Here is a 24321-nt window from a genome sequence, read left to right as displayed (position 1 = left end):
CCTCTCCTCTCTCGCTCATCCCTGTCTGTCTATCTGCGATTCAGGAATGGTGCACCTCCAACAATCCCTGCCTTAATGCCAGTTAGACTGAGATCCTACTCATTGGGACCCCTGTTCCCGCTTTCCCTCTTTCACTTTGACTGCTCTCCTTGGGCCCCCTCTCTGCTCTGTCCTGTGAGGCAATAAACCTTGGGGTCATCTGCTTTCCTCTACTCTCAGCCCTCTGCAACCAATCCAGAACAGGACTGTGAGAATTTTCCTTGGCCTCAAGCCCAGGGATCGTATCTCTCCAGCCCTGAAATCTCTCCACTGGTTCTCGGTGTCTGCAAGGATCAAGTTCAAGACCCTCTGCATCATCCACAAGGCTTTCTGTGGCTGGGCCCGCACTACATCCAACTCTCTCTTCCTAAACACCTTCCTTCTCGAGCTCTTTGCTCAGCCACCTCCAACTCTTTGAGGGTCAGACGCTTATCCAGGCAGAGAATGAGGGTAGATCTCTCTCCTCTGCAGGTGCTTCCCTCTGGAACGGCCTCCCTGCCCCTCTCAAACTTGAGCAGGACCACCTAAGGTTCCGGAAGCAGCTCAAGGCCTTCCTTTCTGCTTCTGCTTTCTGTCTTTCTCTACCTGTCTGCTGCGCTGGCTGGTTGCCTGGCCATCCTCTGTACCTCAATGGGCACCAGGCTCCCCCATGACCAGTAGCCCTTGTACTGCCTCCGGGCCAACCGTGCACCTACGGACTGTATCTGAAACCCTACAGTCCCCTACCTCCTTGCACTTACCCAGAACCATCTGCTCTTACTCAGAGCAATGTTGCCCTGACTTCCCCCTTCCCTCCCCCTGGCACTTCTCTCCCTCTCCCCCCTGCACAATCTGAATGGCACAAGGCCTAATAAGATTGTTTGTTCTGTCCTCCCTCTGTCTTCTCTACCTTGTCTTGTCGCGCCTAGAAAAACTTGTGTACAGGCGTGTTATAAATGACTTATCAAATCATATCAATTATAATGCGTGTTATCATCAGTAAGAGATGATTAACATCATAGTTTGCACTATGTGATTATACTTAGAATTGTAGCTAGAGCTCAAAGTTCTGGTAGATTTATCCTTCATTGTTTTCACATCTAAGAAGAAGAAAACCTTTCCTTTATGGTCATCTCCAATTCCGCCAACTTTCACGCAGCAGAGTGGACAACCAACTTCTGTAAGCAGTTATTAGAGCTTGGAAAGTTATGCTCCCATGAAGGGACTCAAGGCGTGAAGAGGAGCACACAATGACTGTAAAACAATGTGTATTGTTGAGGGCTGATGTTTTAGCATCCCCCCAAAGGTCGGTATTCGTCAGTGTGAGACTACACTTCCAGATCCCCGGCAGGTCACTCCAACCCCTCCATAAAGCTATGCATGCCTTCAGCCATTACAAACTGCAGTGCCACTCTCTGTAATTCCCCTTACGGGGGTGGACCCCTATACAAGACCAGTGCAACCATGAATCCCTAATCAGCCTCCTTCCTGAATCTGAGACACATATGGTGTGCAGGCAAGCAGAGTCTGTAGTTCAGCTGCAGTTACTGCCATGTTTTCCAGAATCCACTAGTGTAATACAGGACCTATGGGAGACTGAAGACCCCCCCAGTCCTTTCAGAGGCAAAGAGTCCTTCCTCCTGCTCCGTTGAGGGTATGTCACCACTGCCTGGGCTTGCAATTGTGTTTTACAGTCCTCTCTAGCAGACACCATCTGTATTCACTAGCAGAGCACAAGGACTAAAGCTAAAACTAATTTTAAAAACCCCCAAAGATTACAGGCACAATAATTTAACAGCAGGTATTTATGACTTCTGTGAAATTATTATTGTTGCAATTTCTTTTGTTATTTGCAAACAAATACATTTTCATCATACTCTATATAAAAGGTGTATTGAGCACGATTAAAAAAATTGTTACTCACCGTAGTGACTGAAGTACTCCTAGTCCATCGTCCCCTCTCCTCCATACTGAACTGGGCATCCCTGCATAGTGACAGGACCGGAACCATTTTGCCACACAAAAATGTGCTTTAAAGTAGAGCACGAGGCCACAGGCGTAAAATTGACCCAGGCAGCCTCGCCCACCAGCACCACACCTTAGTCGCATTTACAGCACCGGACGCAAGACACATTCCAGCCTGGCAGCTTTTGAATATGTGGGAGGGATGGTGGGACATATGGAGGAAAGGGGATTATGGACTAGGAGTACTCTAGTCGCAACAGTGAGTAACTTTCCATAGTTCCTACATGCTGTCCCCTTTCTGCCATACTTCATGAGCGATTGCCAAGGGAGGACAACTTTTTATGAATTATTCGTGAACAGGTTTTTAGAACTGTCTGCCCAAAAGTCGCATCTCACCTAGCACTAATGTCGAAGCAGTACAGTTTACAGAAGGACGAGGGTGACACCCAGGTCGCCGCCTTGCTTATGACGTCCCTCGGCGCTCGTCTCTGGAAGGCTACCACTGTGGCCTTGGCCCTGACAGCATGCATGATTACCTGTCGGAGGAGGTTTGCACTGAAGTTTGTAAGATTCAGAAATGGCGGCTAACAGCCACCTTGCTATTGAGGCATTGGAAGGCTGTGTACCTGGTGAGGAACCACAGAAAGTTATAAAGAGAGAATCTGATTTTCTGAAGTTCTTGGCTCTTTCCAAATATGAACGCTCGACGCACATCTAGGCAATGCAAAATCCTGTCTGCCTCAGAAGCGGGGTCTGGAAAGAAAGTGGGATGCACTATTTCCTGGTATGGGTGGAATACTGAAACCTCTTTTTTTAATTTGGCAAAAATCCTGGGAGAGTCTTAGGACCACCTTTTCTTTGTGAAAGACCGGATAGGGCTCTTCCATCACTAACACTTGAATTTCACTAACTCTGCGTGCAGAGGTCAAAGCCACTAACAGTGCTGTTTTACACATGACCAGTTCAATGTCTGTAGAACCCATTGGCTCAAAAGATTTATATGCCAGTGCAGAAAGAACTACATTAAGATCCCACACCGGATACCTTGAAATGATTGAAGGATACATTGGTGCTAGAACCTTTAGATGCTTTTAACCACTGGGTTAGTCGACAAATACGTACAGCAAGTGTCCACCTGCACACCACACTGAGCGATATGGGCCAAGAAGAACAGCACATCACCAGACAGCACGCAAGCGGGTTAACACTTTTATCCCAAGCCCAAAAGCAGAACCAATACCCTTTACTCTTAAGCTCTGCTCTGGTTGACTCCTTCCATGCTCTTTGAATTACCTGAAAATTCTGATGTAAGAATCCAAGGTGCCTCAGGGTAAATTCCTCAGGAACCAAGCTGTGAGGGCTAGTTTGTCCGTGGGTGGGTGAATCCCTCATCCTCTTTGTTGTGTTAGAAGGTGTTGTGGCTGTGTCTGTAAATGAGTTGGCAATTGTTGTGACAGGTGTGCTAGATCTGAGAATAACTGGATGGCCAGTGAGTGGCTATTTGGGTCATCCTGCAGGCAGGTGACTCCCAGAATTTGCAAATGACCTTTAGCAAGAGAGGGGTTGGAGGAAAGGCATAGCATCATAGATTGTCTAATGGATCTGAATGTATTCCCCAGAGAATTCCTGACCTGACCTCCCCATAAATCAAAGAGAGTACATTTGGTGTTCTCTTCCGTTGCAAATAGATCCACCCTCGGTTGGCCCCAAGTCTTTAATACTATGCACAGGGATTCTTGGTGCAATTACCAACCATACAAGGTAGTTCCCAACCTGCAGAGCCTGTCTGCTTCCGAATTGTCGTCCCCTGGCAGGTGAACAGCTCTGAGAATAATCCCATGATTTAATGCCCAGTCCCATCTCTCTACTGTGAGCTTGCATGGTGCGGAGACCTCATACCTCACAGTCGTTTTTGATTAAAACTACCCTGTTTTGTACCATGAGCTGGAATGATCTCAGTGCTGCAGCTTCAGGTAGTTTATATTGTGATACCTCTCTGGATGGGACCATCTCCTGTGCACTGAAGGAGATTCCAGGGTGGAGCCCCACTCATCCAGGGAGATGTCGGTTGTAATCACCACCAAATGGAGGGCTTGCGGAAAGGGGGCGCCCCTCATTGCGCTGAACTCTTCTTTCCACCACACAAGGTCTTGCCCCAGGGACATAGCGATAGGTATCCTGTCTGATTGATTCCTTGATTCCCGGTCCCATGAGCTCGATAACTATATCTGGATCACTCTCATCTTGTGTCTGGCAAGAGGTACTGTGAGAACGCAAGATGCTAGCAAATACTGATACCACCATGCTAAGGTGAAAAGTCTTGAGAGAAAGTGGTTGACTGCTCCAACAATGTCCCTGAATCTCTTCTGTGTTAGGAACATGCTCTCCAAAAATGTCTCCCATCTTATCCACAGGAACACTAAGTTCTGTGTAGGCACTAACTCAGGTTTATTGAGAATCCTAGGTCGAATAAAAGCTGCATTAGCCTCTGACTAGAGACTATCCTACCCTCAGGCGATCTGGCCCTGAATAATTAGTCCTCCCGGTAAGAATATACGTGGTGCCTCTCTTTCCTGAGGGATGCTGCAATACATTAATTATTTTTGTAAAAGCCCTAGGAGATGAGTTCAGGCCAGTTGGAAGGACCTTGTACTGAAAGGGTCAGCCAATAACCATGAATCATAACCTCTGTCGGTGATGCTGCCAAGTGGGGACATGTAGGTCCACACTGGGTACTTTGGTAATGTGCGCTGGTGTCACTATCTTACCTTTTGTAGAGAAAGGGAAAGGTTGAGAAATGACGAGTCCAGGGCTACTCTCAGGCCTACTTGTTTTTTCTTGTGACCTGAGAAGATTCTTGAGTAGAAATCTGGACCCCCGTCTACTTGGGGAACTGCCTCCACAGATTGATCTTGAATTAGCTTTTCTATCTCCCTGAGGAGAATTGAAGAAAATATTTGTAGAAAGGGAGGGAAGGAAGAGGGGAATAATATGGCCCGTACTGGAGTGGCGTGGATCTGAACCCCAGCCTCATTCGTTTTTTGGAATTTGTGATGAGGAGCAGTGTGAGAAAAAAAACCTTTGTTGTCATGCGCTGCTGCTTCCTGCAATGTGTACTGGGCGAGCGCTCATGTTGCCTGGCTCTCCTGTCCTGGAAACCTCTGAATCCACCAAATGATAGTGCTCTCTGATCTGATGTGAATTGTACATTTGAGAACAGCCTTGAAGCTGGCTTAAACAGTTTTACCAGAGATTTAGCAGACTGGGTACTTCTTCATCCTCTTCCTTGGAGGATTGAAAGAGGTTTGTACCTTCAAAAGGAAGATCTAAGTTCCTGTATTGGACAAATGACGTAAACTTGGTGGCATGCATCCAAGCCGATCGTCTCACGTCAGTGGACTCACACATGCCTCGCCTATCTTCCAGCATGTCTTGTACAATTATCTTTGCATCTGCTAATCTGGCTCTTAAAGCTGCGTGATGCTCGATGGATAGACTCGGAAGAAAATCACCTATATCCCTTCATAGTTTCTGATTGGCAGCAGCCAGTATAGCATCGGCGTGGCCTGCCTGAGGTGCAACTCATTGTTTCAATACACCTTTTTGTCAAAGCATTACAACAGCATGTCTTCTCTAGAAAGACAATAGGTTAATGGCGCTGCAAAGGAAGCCGACCCTGAGGAAGTCTTAGAGTATAAAGAGGCCGCAGCTACCACAGAGCAATGTGGCTGTGGATGGGAATATTTGTCTTTGTATTTTATTGTTTATATAGCGCTTTAATCCAAAGCACTTTACAGTTTAAAAACACAGGAACATTAAACATATAACATAGAAGCAATAACAGTATATATGAGACACACCAGAAAAACAGCATGTCGAATAATTTGCATTTGAGGAGGAAGAAGAATGGAGGGGAGGGGACAGAAAAAGGGAGAAAGCGTAGGGAGTGGTGGGAGTTAGGAGGGAGGATGGAGATCATGGGGAGACAGGGAAGATAGAGGGACGAGGAAGAGGGTATTGGAAGGAGAGAAAAAAGGTGTCAGGGAGGGGAGTGGAGAAGGAGTGCTTTCAAGGAGGAAAAGAAGGAGGAATAGGTCGAAGTGGAGCGGATAGTGAAAGGAAGGGAGTTTCAATGTAGTGGGGCAAGGAGCTGAAAGGAGCGGAAACGAGAGGAGGCGCGAGGTGGTGGGGGTGGGAAGTAAGAAGAGATCTGCAGAACGAAGGGAGCGAGAGGGGGTACAGAATGAGGGAAGAGAGGAGAGATAAGGAAGGGCAAGGCCATGAAGAGATTTAAAGACAAGACAAAGGAAGTGAAATTTAAGTTGGGAATGGAAAGGAAGCCAGCCAAGGTTGGAAAGTGAGTTGGAGATGGAATCATGGGAGAGAGAAGGCAGAGGGTACGGACGGCAGAGTGGTAGAGGGATTTAAGGGGGGCAAGATGGGAGGCAGGGAGACCGAAAAAGAGAGAACAGTAGAAAAGGCGAGAAAAGATAAGGGAGGCGATTAAGAGCTTGGTAGCATGGAAGGTGAGAGAAGAACAGACTGCACGGATATTGAAGAGGTGGTAGCGACAAGAGCGAGACGTAAGGGAAATATGGCGAGTAAAGGACAGGGATGAGACAAAGTAGATTCCTAGATTACGGGCATGAGAGGAAATCGGAAGATTAGAAAGGGGAAAATTAATAGAGGGAGGGGGAGGGGAGAGGGAAGAGGAATTGTGTTAGAATGGAAGAATAAGGCTAAGAATAAGAAGATAATAGCATAGCTTCACCTTCCAACTGTCTACACCTCCGGGTCAGGCGCTCATTTAGAGATGGGGAAGAGTGTGGTTTGAGACAACTTTTTTACAACCACGAGTATCTCTTTTTGAAGCGTAATGCTAGAGCCATTTGATGTTCTCAATGATAATATCTCTGCTAAAATACCCACTTCTGGCTGCTCCTTATTAGGTGCCAGTAATCCCAGGAATTCTACCAAACCGGCTATGTGATCGTGAAACGCCTTGCCTGAACACAAAGACGGCGTATCACCCTCCTCATCCTCAGTTTCTTGGTGCTGAGGACATTTTTTCTGCTGTGGTAGTGTTGGTAGAAGGGGCAAAAATCTTCTCCTGGGTATCTCTTATTGGAGCCAGAATCTGAGGCATGGTCTCCTGCGGAGGACTGCGGTAGGATTGAAGCAGCTGGAACTGGCTGGAAAATTGGCTGCAATGGAAGAGGAGGAGATGCTGGAGGAGGAGGCAGTGGTGGAGAGGTGGTGGCAGAGGTAGTGGAGGCATTGGCTGTGATATCTGGGGAAGAACTTGAGGCTGCATTTGTGGCACCACCTCTTTAATTAGGTTTTTCACGATACCTGGCATCTGCTGCAATCTCATAAACTGCATGAACCCGGTCAAAAAACCTTTCCTCACCTGTGGTGCGGATAACTGAGCCGTCACCATTGGTGTCCATGTAGCAGAAGGCCTTCCTAAGGGTCGTCGTGGCTTGTAGCCACCTTCCTCCGTAATTCTCCCAGCCACTATTGGGTAGGAAATGCACCAAGGTACCTGTGATTGTTGCTGTGTACCTTCTGGAAAGGAGTCTCTATAATTAGACTAGGCAACCTGTGTTGCCTAATTGACTAGGTAGCCCAATCTGAAGGCGAAGAGCCTACTGACGAATGAGTCTCCTCGTCAAAAAGAAGCACCAGAGTGCCTGACTGTCTGGACGCCATATCTGTGGGGATTTTGTGAGGAATATAAGGAAGCTGTCTGCCCTGTGCAGAGCCCTGATGTTTAGGTCCCTGAGAGCCCTCTTGGTTCATCTCGGTACTGTGACAGACATCAGAGTACCTCTGGGAATCTTGTTGCATTCAGGCTCCCGCCTGTTAGTCTGTTTGTGTTTAGGCACCCCATCAGGCGTGCACCTGGTACTAGAGCTGTGAAGACCCTCAAACCGAAGTCTGGTAGTAGGACCAGCACGCCCTTCGATGCCTGACCTGGTACAGTCCGATGACCCCTCAGTGAAAGCACCGGCAGCCTTAGAGGCCTCAAGCTGAGCACCAGTGTGAGGATCTCATGGACCCCTCTCAGCAGGGCGTCTCCCTAAAAAAAGAGTCACCCCGCTGAGGTGAAGAACAAAATGGATGACTTACCTGTTTGGACTTAGACGTATGGTGAGCGAAGGTGTTAAGACGACCCAGCAGAGAGCAGGCAAATATCTCTCTTTACCTCAACAAACAGTTCTTCAAGGACCATGGGGTAAACATGTCACAACAAGCCAGGAATCCCACCGGTGGTCCACCCCCAAACACCCCAGACTGAGTGAATGGGGGCCTGAAGCTAGGAAGGATCCCTAACACCTGCTAAACATTGTTGCGACTCACAAACTCAAGGGTAGATGTGCCCATAAACCCTCATTCCCTGGCCATGATTATATGTAAAACAATTGCAGAAAGAGACTCTTTCTTTCTGCAGTTGACTGCGGAATCTAGCATTATGACGAATAATGTTTTATGAATATTTAGCATTTCAAACTGATGTTCTATTGAATGATATCTACCTATTGCGATAGATTGTGAATCAATTTGGAAATTTCTCCTTTATCCTCATTGAGCAGGAGATGAAGGTGTTTTATGTACCCTATATACTTCTTTCCCCAGCCTGGGGGATGCACTTTTTTTTTCGCAATTGCACTTTCATGACACTCATGTATGTTGTTCACTTGTTTTTAATTCTTTTGTGCTAAAGCCAGCAGAATGTGGCTACATAATAATAACCCAAATAGAAACAATACATTTTCTTTGGGCCTTACTCCACCTTTATTCCCACGCCGGGGAGAAAAGCACTGGAGGCATGATGAGTAGAAAAGGTTACAGAGGGAAAAAGTTGATACGCAGCAAAAGATGTGCATGCTCACGGGAGGTAGGGCTGATCCAGGAATGCAGAATATATGACTGGAGTGAGGTGCCAGTGGGTAGGGCTGGATAGGCATGGTTACACCCGCGGTCGCACCTCCAGGAGCTCGAAATTTAAGGGGAAAAGCGTATTTTTGAAGGACAAAATGGTTCCGGTCCCGACATTATGTAGGGATGTCGATTCAGTATGGAGGAAAGGGGTTGGGACATATGAGTAACATCTGTACCCAATATTTCAACCCTTTCATCCCTACTGCATATATAATATGAAAACACAATACAAATGATCAAAATACTTACCCTGATTATCATTTGTAATTGCAATAATTTCGATTGTTGGCGATTCCCCTGAACGGCTCTTTTTCATTTCACTTCGATAAAGCTTGTCTGCAGATTAAGTATAAGATGGTGAATGAAAATTAGCAATGTAGATTTAAAAATGCTTAAGACATACAGCACATTGCAGCCAATTAGATGCAAAATGAAGTGTTTCTGGACCTGTATTGTTGAACCTTTCCTGTACCCTATTTCTACTGAAACACCCAATCGTCTTGCCCCCTCATTATCAGGGGCTCCTCTTTCCATTTTACACTATGCATTTGCAGCACCCAACTCCTCTACTTCTAGTTGCAGATTTTACTAGTTATGTCCAGATCATCCCTTTGATACAAAACCCATACTCCCATGAAAACTGTTTTTCCCATGGACTACATAATTGTGTAAAAAACTTGTCTCCAGAGGAAAAGGGAGGTGTGTAGAGAGAAGCTTTGTACCAGGTGCTGTTGTCCTGAGCCTCCAGGTAAATGAGTGCCAGTCCCAGTCAGAAGAGGAGTTTTGGAAGGAGGTGTAGTCACCAAGTGAGCTACACTTTCATCTACAGCACGGATAGGTAGCTGTACTAAAAGATATTTTTTAAAATTGGGATCAACTGCTCGTTTGTCAGTATGAGCAACCGAAAGAGAGTAGTGGGAAAAATTGAAATTGATGGGCATTATGAGATGCTTGTATAGTGGCGGTGTAGGAGGCTGTCACTGGTGGTCAATGCGAAGCACTCACTCACACCAGTGGGCACTATGTGGACCTTGCACTGTTGGCTAATTCAAGGACCTTGCAAATGTGGGCACTATGAAAGCCATGCCTGCTGAACAGTGTGATGACCTCGCATTGCAAAGGTGGGTGGGCAGTGTGATTACCCAGCTGCCATGTATTGTAGCTGAACAGGGGAAAATACATTCAGGAGATCTGAGCATTATTCACTGTGAGGTCCTGTTATATATTAGTATTGTTAGAACACACATGAGACTTAAATAGGCAGGTATATATTTACAAGCATTTCAGTAAAATGAGGCAGTTTTGCATTTGAATTATATTCAACAAGTGAATAATTACAGAATGGTTGATTGTCTTGCGAGAAGTCTGGGCTTCGAGCTAGGTTATCAGTTATTTTGTTACAAAGAGAGAATACTGTCAAGTTCTGGGCTGCGATCTAGTGGTTGCTTTGTTTATATAACTGGTACCCAATGTTCCAGTAAATTGTAAACAATGTTCTGATGACCTACAATGGATTATGGGACATAGCTGGACGTGGCTTCCGGAAAAGGCTGAATGCACTAAAATATTATGTTGTAATATGCCCGAAGCATATGTATAAACAAATCTGAAGCGTTTGTTTCCATATGCCCGGAGAGTATTCATAAACATTCTCGAAGCCGATGTATAAATAAAACAGAAGTCTTCATTTTGATACAACTAGGGCGTATCATAAACATACCCAGAAGCAATATAAAGGGAGGATTTTGGAGGGGTGAGCAGAGCTGTTTTCCGAGATCACCGGGAGATAATGTTGAATTGGAGGCAGAGCTCAGGGCCTTAAACAAGATGGGAAACCTTCTCCATTCTGGCTTATGGAGGAAGGTGGGGCTGATTGCTCCACCTTTTCTGCCCGGCACTTGTGCACATTTTTGCAACATCCAATTGAATTTTTTAAAATGGAGGCTCAAAAAGCTTCTCCTTTTGACTTTTTGAAAGGACTATCCTTTTTATTGAGCTGTATAAGGAATGTGAGAAACCTGACAGTGTCTCCCTAGCTAGTCCCCGGGGATCTGTCATCCAGGTGGCCAGGATACGGTCATCGCTATTGGATCCAATTCCTCGGGGTGGACCAGTGAGGGAGGATCACCTGGATGGGGGGTCCTTGGGGAGTGGGAGTTGGACACTGACAGGGTGAGATGCGCTATCCCCCTTCTTTCAACACCTTTTCCCCATCCTACCACGTAGGATATTCCAAACCACTGCCCCCCCTTTTCCCACACAAACGCTTTCGCACAACAAGAAAGACAATGGACTAACACCAGAGCTGTTTACCTGACATGTCCCAATACAAGGGTCAGGCAAAGTCAAACAATTGACTAGAATCACACACACACACCTGGCGATCCTTTCCCTTCAGCAAAACAGAAAGGTGAGGGCTGGAAGGTTTTGAATTAATCCTAACCACGGGCAAAGCTCTGGGCACCCCTCCAGACCGCCCTTTTTCAGCCTGCCAAGCCATTACAGAAGGGGAAAAACCATATGCAAATCAGGCTTGGTCCTACCCCAAAAGGGCCAGTCCATACCCGAACTGCTAGGTCACATCCCTTCTGCTCGAGACCACAAGCCCAGAGCAATGCCAGTGGTACAGATTAATTCAAAACCTTCCACCCATCACTTTTGTGGTGACAGTTTGTCTCACTATGTGAGAGAGGGTATGCCCAGACGTGGGTCCCTTGCTAGGTGCGCCATAGGGAACCAAGCTGCACCTCACTGAGGAGGTCCAACAAGGCCGAAACATGTCTGGGGTTACTTGTGTTTCCGTGCAGAGGGGACCTTGCCTAGCAGTTCGGGCTAGGCTGCTACCATTGGTGGCAGTACCTGACTGATTTGCATATGGCTGGACCCATTTTGCAATGGCGCAAACGGGCTAAAAAACGGTGGTGTGGAAGGTTGCCCAGAGCAATGCCAGTGGTACAGAATCATTCAAAACCTTCCACCCATCACTTTTGTGGTCATGGCCCTTTCCCTTCCCCACAGGGATAAAAGGTGGAGCACAAAAGCACAGGAGAAGCAAGGCAGACGGCACGACGTGAGAGCTAACTCAGCAAGGCAGTTCAAGAGGAGGAGAAAGACGGCGCAGACCGAGAGGGTGACAAGGAGAGAAGCGACCTTGCCCTTTCGGACCAAGACCCGTGAATCCTCCACAGAAGGAATCATAGGACCGCAAACAATAGCCAGCATTTGTTGCAGCAGATGTCTACAGTACGCTAGACCCTCCTCCACTGATAACCAAGCCGGGGAAGGACGCTGGTCTCAGTGGTACCGACCTTGACTCCAAGGATAACGAAAGGCAAGTGGATAATCATAGTTGGTGAGTCGAGGTGAGAATCGTTAAGAAACCGAACTGTGTTGAATGAAAAGTAGCCAACGGCTAATATGAACTTTAAAAGAATTAAAAATATGATTGAGGAAAGAGGAGGAAAACCAGAAACAGAGGAGGCCAGCACCACGTGGGTGCTCAAGCAGGAAACTCTGGGCAATTACCCGATGGTAGAAACTACCGCAACCAGAAGCCCTTGGGAAGAGACAAAAAGAGGTCAAAATGGTCATACAGGGGTCTTGTGAAATCCTCTGTACCGTTGAAAGTCTTTGACCGACAGATGACTGCGAAGCTAAGGGAAATGAATCCTGCTTGGTGAAATGCACGCATGAAAAGCATGTGGTAAATGTTGGCGGAAGTGAACCCGGAAGAGAGAAGCCGACAATCAGAAAAAAAGCCTCTGGAAGACCAGGGGAAGTGAATTGTCAAGTGGGTCCGAACCCGGTCGAGGGAGATCCAGGGGTGAAAAGTCATCACCCAATGTGCACGGTGGAAAATAACTTTTTGTTTGTGTTTGTTTGTTGGACACATCAGGCCTCGAAGGCAAGAGAATTTGTAATGCAAAGGGACTTTAACATAGAAGAACCTGATAGCTGGAATGGAACTGTTGGCTCGCACTGAGAAAGCTTGAGCATGTACTGTGCTAGCTGGAACTGAACTGTCGGCTCGTGCTGAGAAAGATCGAGCGTGTGCTGTGCTGCAAGGTCTCACCTTGTCCCATGCTGAAAACATGGGGAAGGGAGATCACATCCTGACTTATTATTTGGAACACTCCTTTTCTTTATTGAAACCCAATCCCACATTCTTTCTATAATTAGTTGTAAGGAATTGGCACTAGGTTTTCCTCAGTATAGGCCCTTTTATTTTGACACAACGCCACTAGGACTGCCTTCTTTTTCATTTGATGATCAACGCTTGCTCCCATCTTAGATTTAGGTTTAGCTTAGGTGTTTTTCCACCCTGCATTAATTGTTCAATAAATACCCTTGAACTGTGATCATTTGTGTCTGTCTTTACTGTTGCCATCATGAGCTCCTTACAGGAAGCACCAAGCACTTAGCTACGGCAGCTAAAACCCATTGGGCTATCCTGCTCATAGGTGGCTTATGTTAACATCATGGCCAATTCCAATTAGAGACCATGATAGATTTTTGTAGGAGGTTTAGGCATTGGATTTGATTTTTGTGGATTTCTTTTGTGATTTTTGGATTGTACAACTCACGCGTTCCTCCAGCTTGCAGCTGCAGCCTTCAACTCTCAGGTCTGTGCTATCACAGAAGACTGTTTTGAGTATGAGAGATAGTATTACCCTCTTTTAAAATGATATTGAGATGGACGGGAAGGTATTGAAAAGGCAGTTCAATTTATGAGGCTTTTTAGTGAAAATTGATGACCAAAAGTTTGCCATTTGAAAAGCTATTTTGTTTTTTTGGTTAGTTGATTCCTTTGAAGTAGGATATAATCTGAAACATGATAGAAGTGTTTGGATTGATAACCTTTCTCATATTGAGTGTGTTATGTGTAGTCACAATAGTAGTGGCAATGGTTTTCTATTACTTGTTCTTAATTTAAAAAAATGCACTTTGCAGGAGAGCTACATTTAATGTTTATTTAGAATCAATTCATGAACAATCGTGCATGTGAATAAAGTGTGGGAAATCTATATACATTTCTATGGGCCTCATTACAACCTTGGTGCTAAGTGCACCAACTTTACCACCATGGTGTAAACTCTGTTTACACCATGGTGGATGGCGGATTTACCGCCCCATTCCAAGGTGAGTGGGGCGGTAAATCCCCATTTCCCATTTTCCCTTCCCCATTCCCATTTTTGCCCCATAGGGCATAATGGGAGTGGGGAAGGCGCTAATTACGTCGCCGTAAATTACGGCGGCGTAATTAGCACCATGGCAGGTTAGCGCCATGGATTTTAATGCCTGCTAAAAGCAGGCGTTAAAATCAGAATCAAGCGTTAAGGGTTAAGGGTGGCGTTAACCCTTAACGCCTGAGTTGTAATGAGGCCCTATATATTGTCTAACAGTATATGGTGCATGTTTCAATAAGAAATGGGTTGGTAGGTCCTTTAATGTGGTTTAACGGTAGTCGCACCGTAAATTGAATTACATTAGTAAATCAGTCCTGTAAAGGGTGTCTAGATTAGGTGCTTATTGTCTACTTTCTCTTTGATGCACAATAACAGGTATATGCTTTTCTCTACCTATTTCTGTACCACAGCCCCTAGTGGGGGTGGAGGGTGTCTAGTACACTCCCTTTGGGGTGAAGGAAAGGCCCTGCTCTGTGAGAAACCTGAAGGTGTTTCACCCGCTAGTCCACGGGGATCTGTCATCAGCCAGGACACAGCCATCGCTTTTGGATCCAGTTCCTGGGGGCGGACCAGTGCAGGAGGATCACCTGGGTGAGGGGTCTTCGAGAAGTGGGACATCGGATGGCGAGACGCAGTATCCCCTCACCTGTAACAACTTTACCCCATACTACCAAGTAGGATACTTAGGAACACAATCCCCCCTTCCCCAACACGAATATTTCCTCACGGACAGCTCACTACAAGAGAAAACGGACTAACACCCGAGCCGTATACATGACATGTCCAAATACAATGGTCAGGCACGATCAGGCAATTACTGCTGACCATGACACACACACCTGACTTCCATTACACTTCACCACATGGATAAAATGCGGAGCACAAAAGCACACTCTGAGCAAGGCAAAGCACACAAGGAAACAGCAGTTTCAAGATGGCAGTTTTATACCAGGCGAAGACGGCAAAACCGAAGAGGATTGTAAGTAGGAAGAGCCCTTGACCTTTTCAACGAAAGGCTGTTACTTTCAGGAACCTTTGAGAATAGGAAACGTAAAACCAGGATTCAAGGCAGAAGAATCCTGTACTGTCCTTGGCTCCTAAAACAAAGTAGCGCCATTGAAGACAGCACATCCAGTGAGTTGGGGAGACTGATACCAGACCGTTCTGTGTTGAAGCCAAGGTTGCAAGCAGCAACATTGGATAGTGAAAACTAAAAGAGAACATTGTATAAAGCACATGTGGCAAGTGCCGCAAACACAATTAAACATCAGAGGAGTGATTGAACTTTGAAGCCAAGATACAATACTGTAGACAGAGTGGTCCGGCACCACATGGGTGCTCATTCGAAAGTCTCTGTTAGGTATCCAGTTGAAAGGTGGCAGATGTGAAGAGCGCTAAAGAATTGGGAAAATCCTGTGTACATTCAAAAGTCTTCGATAGTTGATGAAAACGCATATGAAGTTGATTCGCGCCCGGTTGAGGGAGATCAGCTTAAAGTTGCGTAAAGTTATTATGGAAATTGGAATTAGTCCGAGCCCGGCAGAGGGAGACTAATTAAACACTGTGTTAAAACGAGATCAGAGCCCGACTCAGGGGAATCCGAGATCTGATCCCAACCGAGCGGGATCCGAGATCTGAGCCCGGCTGAGGGGGATCCAGGGTGAACCGTGAATCACCCAAAAAAGAATATCCTACGAGAAATTGGATTTATAAATAATTTACGAACATTGCGTTGAAAGGATCTGAGACCGGCTAAGGGGGATCCGAGGTGAATAGTGAATCACCTAAGGTACTGTGAAAATCTGAAAGAGGAAAGAACTTATGGTTTGTTTATCGCATCAGGCCCTCTGAATGAAGAGACTTTGAAAGGCAAAGAGACCTGGGCACGGAAGACCCTGATGCTAATGATTGAACTGTATCCTTGTGCTAGAGACGCAAGACACTGTGCTAAGCTTGAGTGTACCGCCTTATCCTGTACTGAAAACATGGGGAAGGGAGGCCAACGGCTTGAACATCCTGACATATCATTTTGTGAACACTTCTTTCTTTTTGGTAACATTATTTCCCACAGTATTGGCAACAGGTTCATTAGCATAGGCCCTTTTATTTTGACAAGACACTGCTAGGACTAAGTTATTTTTATTTGATGGTCATAGCTTGCTCCCATCTGTAGATTTCGGATTAGATAGGCGTTTTTCAAACCCTTGAACTGTGGTCAGATGTGTCTGTCTTACTGTTGATACCATGCCTTCCTTACAAGTGGTGTCACAAGGGGGATGTGACACAATTGAAACAAATTGGGGAACGCTAAAATTCCAGAAGCTTAGTCATAGAGCCTCAGACCCCTCTATTTCCACAAAATAATCTACAGGCTTTGATATCTGTAGCAGCAGAGAAGCTACTATTCCTCCAGGGAAAAGAAGAAGGATTCCTACAGACTTAGTTTTGATACCCTCTCCTGGGCCGAATATAAGATTGGCCCCAAAATCCCGCCTGGTCTGGAAGTTCGTTCTCAACGTTCTAGCAGGCGTCATAGATCCCGACTTCTGGGGAGACATAAAGGTTCTCTTACACAACCATGGTAAAATTGCATTTGAAGTACATCGGGGGGACAAAATTGCACACAGAATTCTTGAGAGGGCTCTATTACCTCGTTTTAGAGAGTGTGAACAGGAGGATACTGAGAGAGGTACCTTAGGCTTTGGGGAAGCTGATGAGCCATCTACCACTGAAGAGAAAAGGGAAGAACTTACCATCTTTCCCGACCTAGCCTTCACCCAGCGAAATGATCCAGCCCTCGCTGAGGCTTTCTTACAAGCAATTCCCGAAGGGGAGGGAGTAGAGAACGGAAGTCCCTTTTTCTTCATAAGGCAAGGATTACTGTATAGAAATTGAAAATCGAAAAAAAGAATGATTGCCAACATACACCAAGGGAGGTAGGCAATTGAACTGATAAAACCATTTAATTGGAAACACGTTAGGCCTCATTACGGGTCCGGCGGTAACCCTGCCGGTGATACCGGCGGGTTGCCACCGGACCCGTAAATAATTACTGGCACCTGACTTCCCGGTAACACTGGGGTATTACAACCCCAGCGGCTGCGAAGTGAAGCGCCAGTAATTCTGTTAAACCCCATTCGCAATGGACTCCGATAGGACACCATGGGAGAGGGGACCACGAAAGCACCGGCACCATTAATAACTGTGCAGATGCTTCCGTGACGGCTTGCCTACCTTGGCCGCTGTGTCTGGCAGGGTCTGCCTTGTCAGGCACAGCAGCTCCGGCAGGAAAACCCATAGTGTGCCGGTCTGGAAACAACGGGGCACCTTTGTTTCCGGACCGGCACACTTGTAATGAGGCCCTCTGTAATATCATCAGATACAACACAAAAATATCTCTTATTGGCAACTCATTTAAACCAAAGAGTCCCAATAACTAGGGCAAGGTTCAACTATCTCCTGCTAAGAGCAACCCTATCAATGCCGCCCGACTCTAATATACTTATTGTGGGCAGATTCCCCAAAGGTGGGCTGGTCCTTACTGTCATATTTGCAAGAGCATTATACAGCAACTCATAGCATCTCAGAATCTGTATACCGAACAATTTTACTTATTCTCGTATGGACATTTTTATGTTATGGTTGCCCAAAATGAAATGTATTTATCCATTATGATTGCAAAGGTTTTATAATGCCCGAGTTTATAATGTTATGAAGGTTTGATTGTAAAATGGCTGTTAAGATTTGGGGTTTTTATGGAAAAAGAAATGTTGCAAAAGTACTGCTAGATGGGAATCTATAGATAATGCATCCCTCTGCCCTTTAAAATATTTGATGTTAACTGATGGTTTCAGTGTATGGAACACTGGTGATCAATTATTGTTAAATTGTATATCAAATGTGTTTTTAGTTGTTGTGTTGTTTTAATGATTGAAAAAATAAAAGGGATTACTTTAGTGCCCAGCCTATTCTGTGACAGAAGGGAATAGTTTCTTACCTGTAACTCCATTACTCCAGCGTCTGTATCTTACATGGATTCACATGCTGTGAATATTCCCTGTGGTCAGGCTGGGAAAACCTGGGTAACTTTTATATAGTAGTTTTCCTATGGAAAAAACATTGACACCTTGAGTCTCCCATCGACGTCGTTATGGGTGCTTTGGCACGTTGAGTGTATAGCTATGCCTCCGCAGCTTCCCCTCAGATGTAAACCTCTCCAAAAGGAAGAAGTCCTAAGAAGGATGTTTGCCTGAGGGGGAAGGCTGGAGGGCGCTTGTGAATCCATGAAAGATACCAACGCTGGAGAAATGGAGTTACAGGTAAGAAACTACTCCCTTCTCCAGCATTGGATCTTTCATGGATTCACATGCTGTGAATAGACTTTGTAGCAGTAGAACTGCTTGGAGGTGTATATCAAGCAAACAGGATGCAAACCCTTAGTAATATGACAATAAGAGAAAGCATATAACCTTAAGGTAAAAAAAAGGACCAGAAAAACCCCAGAAGCTGCGGGGCCGACCTTACTGGAACAGTCGTTGGAGGAATGCCCGTCCCATTTGTACATCTTCGGCATGTTGTTGATGCAGACAGTCGTGCCTGGTGAACGTGTGGGGCACTGCCCATGTTGCTGCCTGACAAATGTCTCTGATTGGTACCCCCGACCAGAGAGCTGCTGAGGCCGCCATGGACCTTGTAGAATGAGCGCTGGGGGCTGATTGTAATGGTCTGTTGGCTTTTGTGTGGCAGAAGGATATAGTAGAAGCCACCCATCGCGAGATACCTTGTTTCGAAATCGGCCTACCTTTATTGGAAGGGCCAAAAGCCACAACGAGCTAATTAGAGGATCTACACAATCTTTTGCGGTCCAAGTAGTACTTTAATGCTCTCTTATTGTCCACAGAATGCAGAGCCTTTTCGGCAGTATAGAGGCATTAGGAAAAAAGGTGTGAAGAGTGACTGTAGTATTTTTATGAAAATCTGATGGAATATTTGGAATGAAATGTGGATTCGTAGAGAGAACCATAGAACCTCAAGAAGCGTAGATATGGTGGATCAATGACCAAAGCCTGGAGTTCTGATACTCGTCTCAAAGACGTAATGGCCACCGGAAAAATCGCCTTCCAAGTGAGAAATTTGATGTTGGCTGTTGATATAGGCTCGAAAGGAGGTTTCATGAGGGCTGTTAAAACTAGGTTATGTCTCCAAAGAGGGGGAAAACCTTCTCCTTGGGGGAAAGGTTCGGAATCTTGATATCGCAGACAGGTGTACCTTGATAGAAGACACTGCCAAACCTTCTTTCGCTAACGACAAAAGGTAAGGAAAGAGTTGCTGAGGTGTTACGCTTAATGGCTGTAGGTTAGGTTGCTGCGCACACCAAGCACAACACCTCTTCCACTTATGGCTATATGATATGTTGGTGGATGGAGCTCTAGCAGCCGCCAAGATGTGTTGACAGTCTTGAGGTATATTAACAAAGTTACTCACTGTCGTGACTACCTTACTCCTAGTCAATAGTCCCCTTTCCTCCATGCTTGTGGGAGATTCCGTCCTTCGGGACAGAACCGGAGCACTCTTTGTCCTTCTATTTTTACGCGGGGTACCGCGCGTGGCGGTAACCCTGCCCTCCTGAGCTCCGCCCGCGCATCAGCCTTCAGTCCTTTTCTATCGCCAGGTCTGCGACCATTTAAGCATTAATAGAGGATACTTATTAGAGGGGACGGCAGGCGGGCGTATGGTGGAAAGGGCACTATGGACTAGGAGTAAGGTAGTCACTACGGTGAGTAACTTTGTTATACTCCTACGTCCCGTCCCCTTTCCTCCATACTGGTGGGAGATTCCCAAGCACTCCTCACAGGTAATACGGGTGGATGGAAACTCCTTACTGAAATAGGTTTTCAAGAACAGCCTGGCCGAATTGGGCATCGGCCCTGGAGCTCAGGTCCAGGCAGTAATGTTTACAAAAAGCTGATGGGGAAGCCCACGTAGCCGCCTTGGCAATGGTTTCCCAAGGGACATACTTTTGGAAAGCAACAGCAGCCGCTTTGCCACATACAAGATGGGCATGAATGCCCTTCGGAGGTTGAAGGCCCTGAATGGTATATGTTTCTGAAATGCAGGAGGCAATCCATAGGGAGGTAGTAGCTTTTGAAGCAGGTTTCCCTTTCGGGTCTCTGAATGTAACAAAGAGTTGTGAGGAGCCCATGAGTTCACTCATTCTGTCGAGAACTTGTGTAGGACTCTCTCTGCATCAGAGGCCGGATTAGGAAAAAAGACAGGTAATGAGATAGATTTATTCAAATGAAAATCAGTAACCACTTTAGGCAGAAAAGAAGGATAGGTGCGGAGCACAACCTTATCCCTATGGAAGGTGAGAAACGGATGTTCCGCAGACAAAGCTTGAAGTTCACGTGCTCGCCTTGCCGAAGTCACTGCAATCAAGAATGCGACCTTGCAAGAAAGGTATTTGAGATCAGCAGTGGCCATGGGTTCAAATGGTTTATGGCATAAGGCGGTGAGGACCACATTCAAATCCCATTTGGGATGAGAATTGCGTACCGGTGGAAAAAGATGTAAGAGGCCTGCAAAATGCTTTTTAATGACTGGATTCGGCAATGAAAAAGAGCAGCTGTCAGTGGACAGGTAGTTGGCAATAGCTGACAAGTAAGTCCTGCAAGACAAGACATGAATGCCCAAAACTGCCAGATTAGATATGAACGAAAGGACAGTGTCAATTGTAGCGTGCCTGGGGTCCAGCTGCTTAGCTAAACATCAGTGGCAAAACCGGAGCCACTTGCTCCTATACTGAGACCTTGTGGAAGGTTTCCTGGCCGCTTGGATAATGCGCATATTGTCCTCGGACAAGTTAAACTGCGCTAATGATTTGACTTCAGGCACCAGGCCACCAAATTGAATGATTGTGGGGAGGGGTGCCACAACTGCTGATCGCTGTGGTGAAGCAGGCTGGGAATCAACAGCAGGTAGTGGCGGGAAAGCATAGGCCTTCAAGTTGTGCCACAGAATCTCGAGAGCATCCCCTCGGAAGGGGACCCCGAGACCGTTCCTGGATGAATAAAGAGGAAGTTTCCTGTTTGTAAAGGTCACAAAGAGGTCAACTTTTGGAGTGCCCTATTGGCGAAAAATGGTGGAGAGAACATCCATGTTCAGGTCCCACTTGTAGCTGGTTGCTGAGTGAGTCTGCAGTCGCATTGAAGTGACCCGGAATGTGTACCCCTAGTAGCTAAATGCCGTGCTGGATGGCCCATTTCCAAATCTGAATGGCGAGATCCATAAGGAGAGGTGACTTGGTGCCACCCTGCTTGTTGATATAAAACTTTGCCACCGAGTTGTATGTGCGTATGCGGACCACCCTGTTCGTGATGGATGGTTGAAAAGCTTTTAGCGCCAGAAATAGAGCCAGGAGTTCCAAATAGTTCATATGAAACTGCATGTCCTACAGTGTCCATACATCAAAAAACAGGAGATGATCCAGCGTCGCGCCCCACCCCAGAAGGGAAGGGAGGAGTCCGTGGTAATCGTCACTTGTGGGCAGCGCTCCTGAAAGGAGGCTCCCACAGAAAGATTGTCAGTGGAAGACCACCATAGCAGATCTGTCGTCATGCAGGATGGAACTGGGATCATCTTGGAATCCGAGTCCAAAGCCTGACACCAAGAGCTCTGAAGAGCCAGCTGAGTACACTGCATCTTTAGACGTGCAAGATGATGAGCAAGTATGCACGAAGCCATGAGGCCAGAAGTCTCTGAAACCACTAAGGTGTCCTGTGCGCTGACTGGAGGAAGAACTGACACGTGGCGGAAATATCCACAATTATGTCCGCCGTTAGGTACACCCTGGAATCGATCGTATTCCAACAGAAACCCAGGAAAATCAGGTTTTGGGAGACTATCATGGAAGATTTCTGCCAGTTCACCGACAACCCAAGATGGAACAGTAGCTGGAGGAGAGACTGGAGATTGCTGGAAGCCGTCTGTGGACAAGGACTGCGTAGGAGCCAGTCGTCCAAATACAGATATACATGAACACCCTGTAGCCGCAGCAAAGCTGCGATGACCGACATCATCTTCGTAAAGACACGCAGCGCCGAGCTAAGACCAAACTGGAGCACACAGAACTGGAAACGTTCGCCTCTCAGGGAAAACCGCAGATATTTCTGATGCGGTCTCCATATTAGGATGTGCATATAAGCGTCCTGAAGGTCCACTACACTGAGCCAGTGGCCCTTCGGAAGAGAGGACTTTATTTGGCAGGGCGTGATCATATTGAATTTCTTTTGGGGAAGAGAAAGATTGAACTGGGAAAGATTGAGTATAGTGCGCAGGCCAGCCTGGTTGGGTTTGGGCACTGTGAACAGACGAGAGTAGAAGCCCTCCCCTTGCTCCCCAAGGGGAACAGGTTCCACCACTCTGAGGTCTAGAAGTTTCTGTACCTCGGCTCTGAGGGAGGCTGTCCCGATCTGTTGGAAGGGAGGGTGGAAGGATGGAGTAGGGGGGGGGGGGGCAAGCGAAAACCCACCCGAGCGATGGACAAAACCCACCGGTCTTCGGTGATGGTCTGCCACGTCCCCAGATGAGACGAGATTTGTCCTCCCACCGGAGTCTCGTGCGGCCGACAAAAAATATAATTTTGCTGATTTGTCGGCAGGGAGACTACCTGTCCCTCAAGAAGATGCTGATGGGCGAGAGAAAAACCAACCACCCTACCTTTGCTGCTTTTGGCACGCACGACAATCCTGAAACCCCCTCAACCCAGAGAAGGACCGAGTCTGGGACCTCGACCTCTGAGTATAAGGGGCCTTCGCAGGAGCTTTCGCAGGAGCTTTCGCCAACACCGATAAAGATTTGGCGGTTTGGGTACTCGCTTTGGTCTTTGTGAGCTCGTCATCGGTAGAAGAATGAAACAATTCCTTGCTGTCTAAAGGAAGGTCCAGAACTTTATCCTGCACTTCCTTTGAAAACTTTGTTGTGCGAAGCCACACCTGGTGAGGTGTCCACCCCTACAATGAGGCCTCGAGCTGAGGTATCCACGTGGTGTGCCGCAGCTTCCAGTAGATCCTGTGCCAGTACTATCCGCAGGAATGCACTCTTGGAAATAGGCTAACTCTTTCCACAGCCTCTGATTGGCTGCTGCCAGGAAGAGGCCGGTGTTCGCTTGACGAAGCTGGACTGCCAAATTGTCAAAAACCTTCTTGCCCACGGAGTCCAAATGTTTATCCTCCCTGGATAGGATTTGAGCCGCTGTTGTTGAAGATACAGCTGCCGGCTTGGACTGGAGGGTGGCCACAGCCACCACCGTTGAGGATGGGAGCGGACAAGCTGATAAAGCTACCTCCTCAGAGGTGTAAAGCTTGTATAGAGCGTCAATTCTTTTGTTGATGTGGATCCCAGTGTGGGGTTTATCCCAGACCTTACGGGCCTTGGCCAAGACATCCTTCTGGAGGAACAAGCCGGTACGTTCTTGAGGTGACAAAGTAAAGGCTCCCGAAAGCATCTCCTGCGGAGTGAGGGCATCAGGTACTGGAATATCAAGGAGGGCCATCATATCCAGGACCCGGTCATAGAATGCTCTCACCGAGCGGGCTGCTCATCGCTGTCCTGATCCGCTTACGTTTCCTCCAACAAGGCGGGAGCAGGAGACTGGTCTGGCACACATACCGCCTCAGGTTTTAAAGTATTGTCCTAGTCCGCCGGTGTCTTTTCAATAGGAGGAAGAGGCGGAGGAGGTACAGAAGGAAGAGGTGGAGGAAGTGGCACCACCGGAACCTGTATCGGAACAGCTGGGGCTAAAGGCGGGCCAGGAGGCGCAGGGTATACTTCCCTGAAAAGACTTGAAAAATAAAGTTTTCGCCCCGGTTGGCGTTTTAACCCTTAAAAATAATAATTGTTGTTGAGGATCTTCAAAATAAATGATTAAAGTTGATTCACTTGTAATTCCAAAATTAATTCAATGTTAGTTTTTCTTCAGAGTGGATAATTCGGAAACTTCAAAGTAAATGATTTAGTTCACTTGTACTTTCCAAGGTAAGTTCAGTATTGCCTTTACAAAATAAATGATTAAAGCTGATTCACTTGTAATTCCAAAAAATAATTCAATGTTAGTTTTTCTTCAGAATGGATAATTCAGAAACTTCAAAGGAAATGATTTAGTTCACTTGTACTTTCCAAGGTAAATTCAGTATTGTCTTTCCTGTTT

General features: G+C 46.5%; 1 protein-coding gene across 1 annotated transcript in view; it reads right to left on the bottom strand.

Moving 5' to 3' along the window:
* Positions 1-24321, bottom strand: part of LOC138525550 (uncharacterized) — a 1931438-nt gene that overhangs the window by 809244 nt on the left and 1097873 nt on the right. Inside the window, exon 6 of the mRNA XM_069635597.1 lies at positions 9178-9264. Coding sequence (XP_069491698.1) covers positions 9178-9264 — 87 coding nt within the window. The remainder of the gene's footprint in view (positions 1-9177; positions 9265-24321) is intronic.

Source organism: Ambystoma mexicanum, chromosome 7p (genome assembly GCF_040938575.1).
Source record: "Ambystoma mexicanum isolate Mex_15411 chromosome 7p, UKY_AmexF1_1, whole genome shotgun sequence".
Taxonomy (NCBI): Eukaryota; Metazoa; Chordata; class Amphibia; order Caudata; family Ambystomatidae; genus Ambystoma; species Ambystoma mexicanum.
Note: the sequence above shows the minus strand (reverse complement) of the source record. Positions and strands in the feature narration are given on the sequence as shown.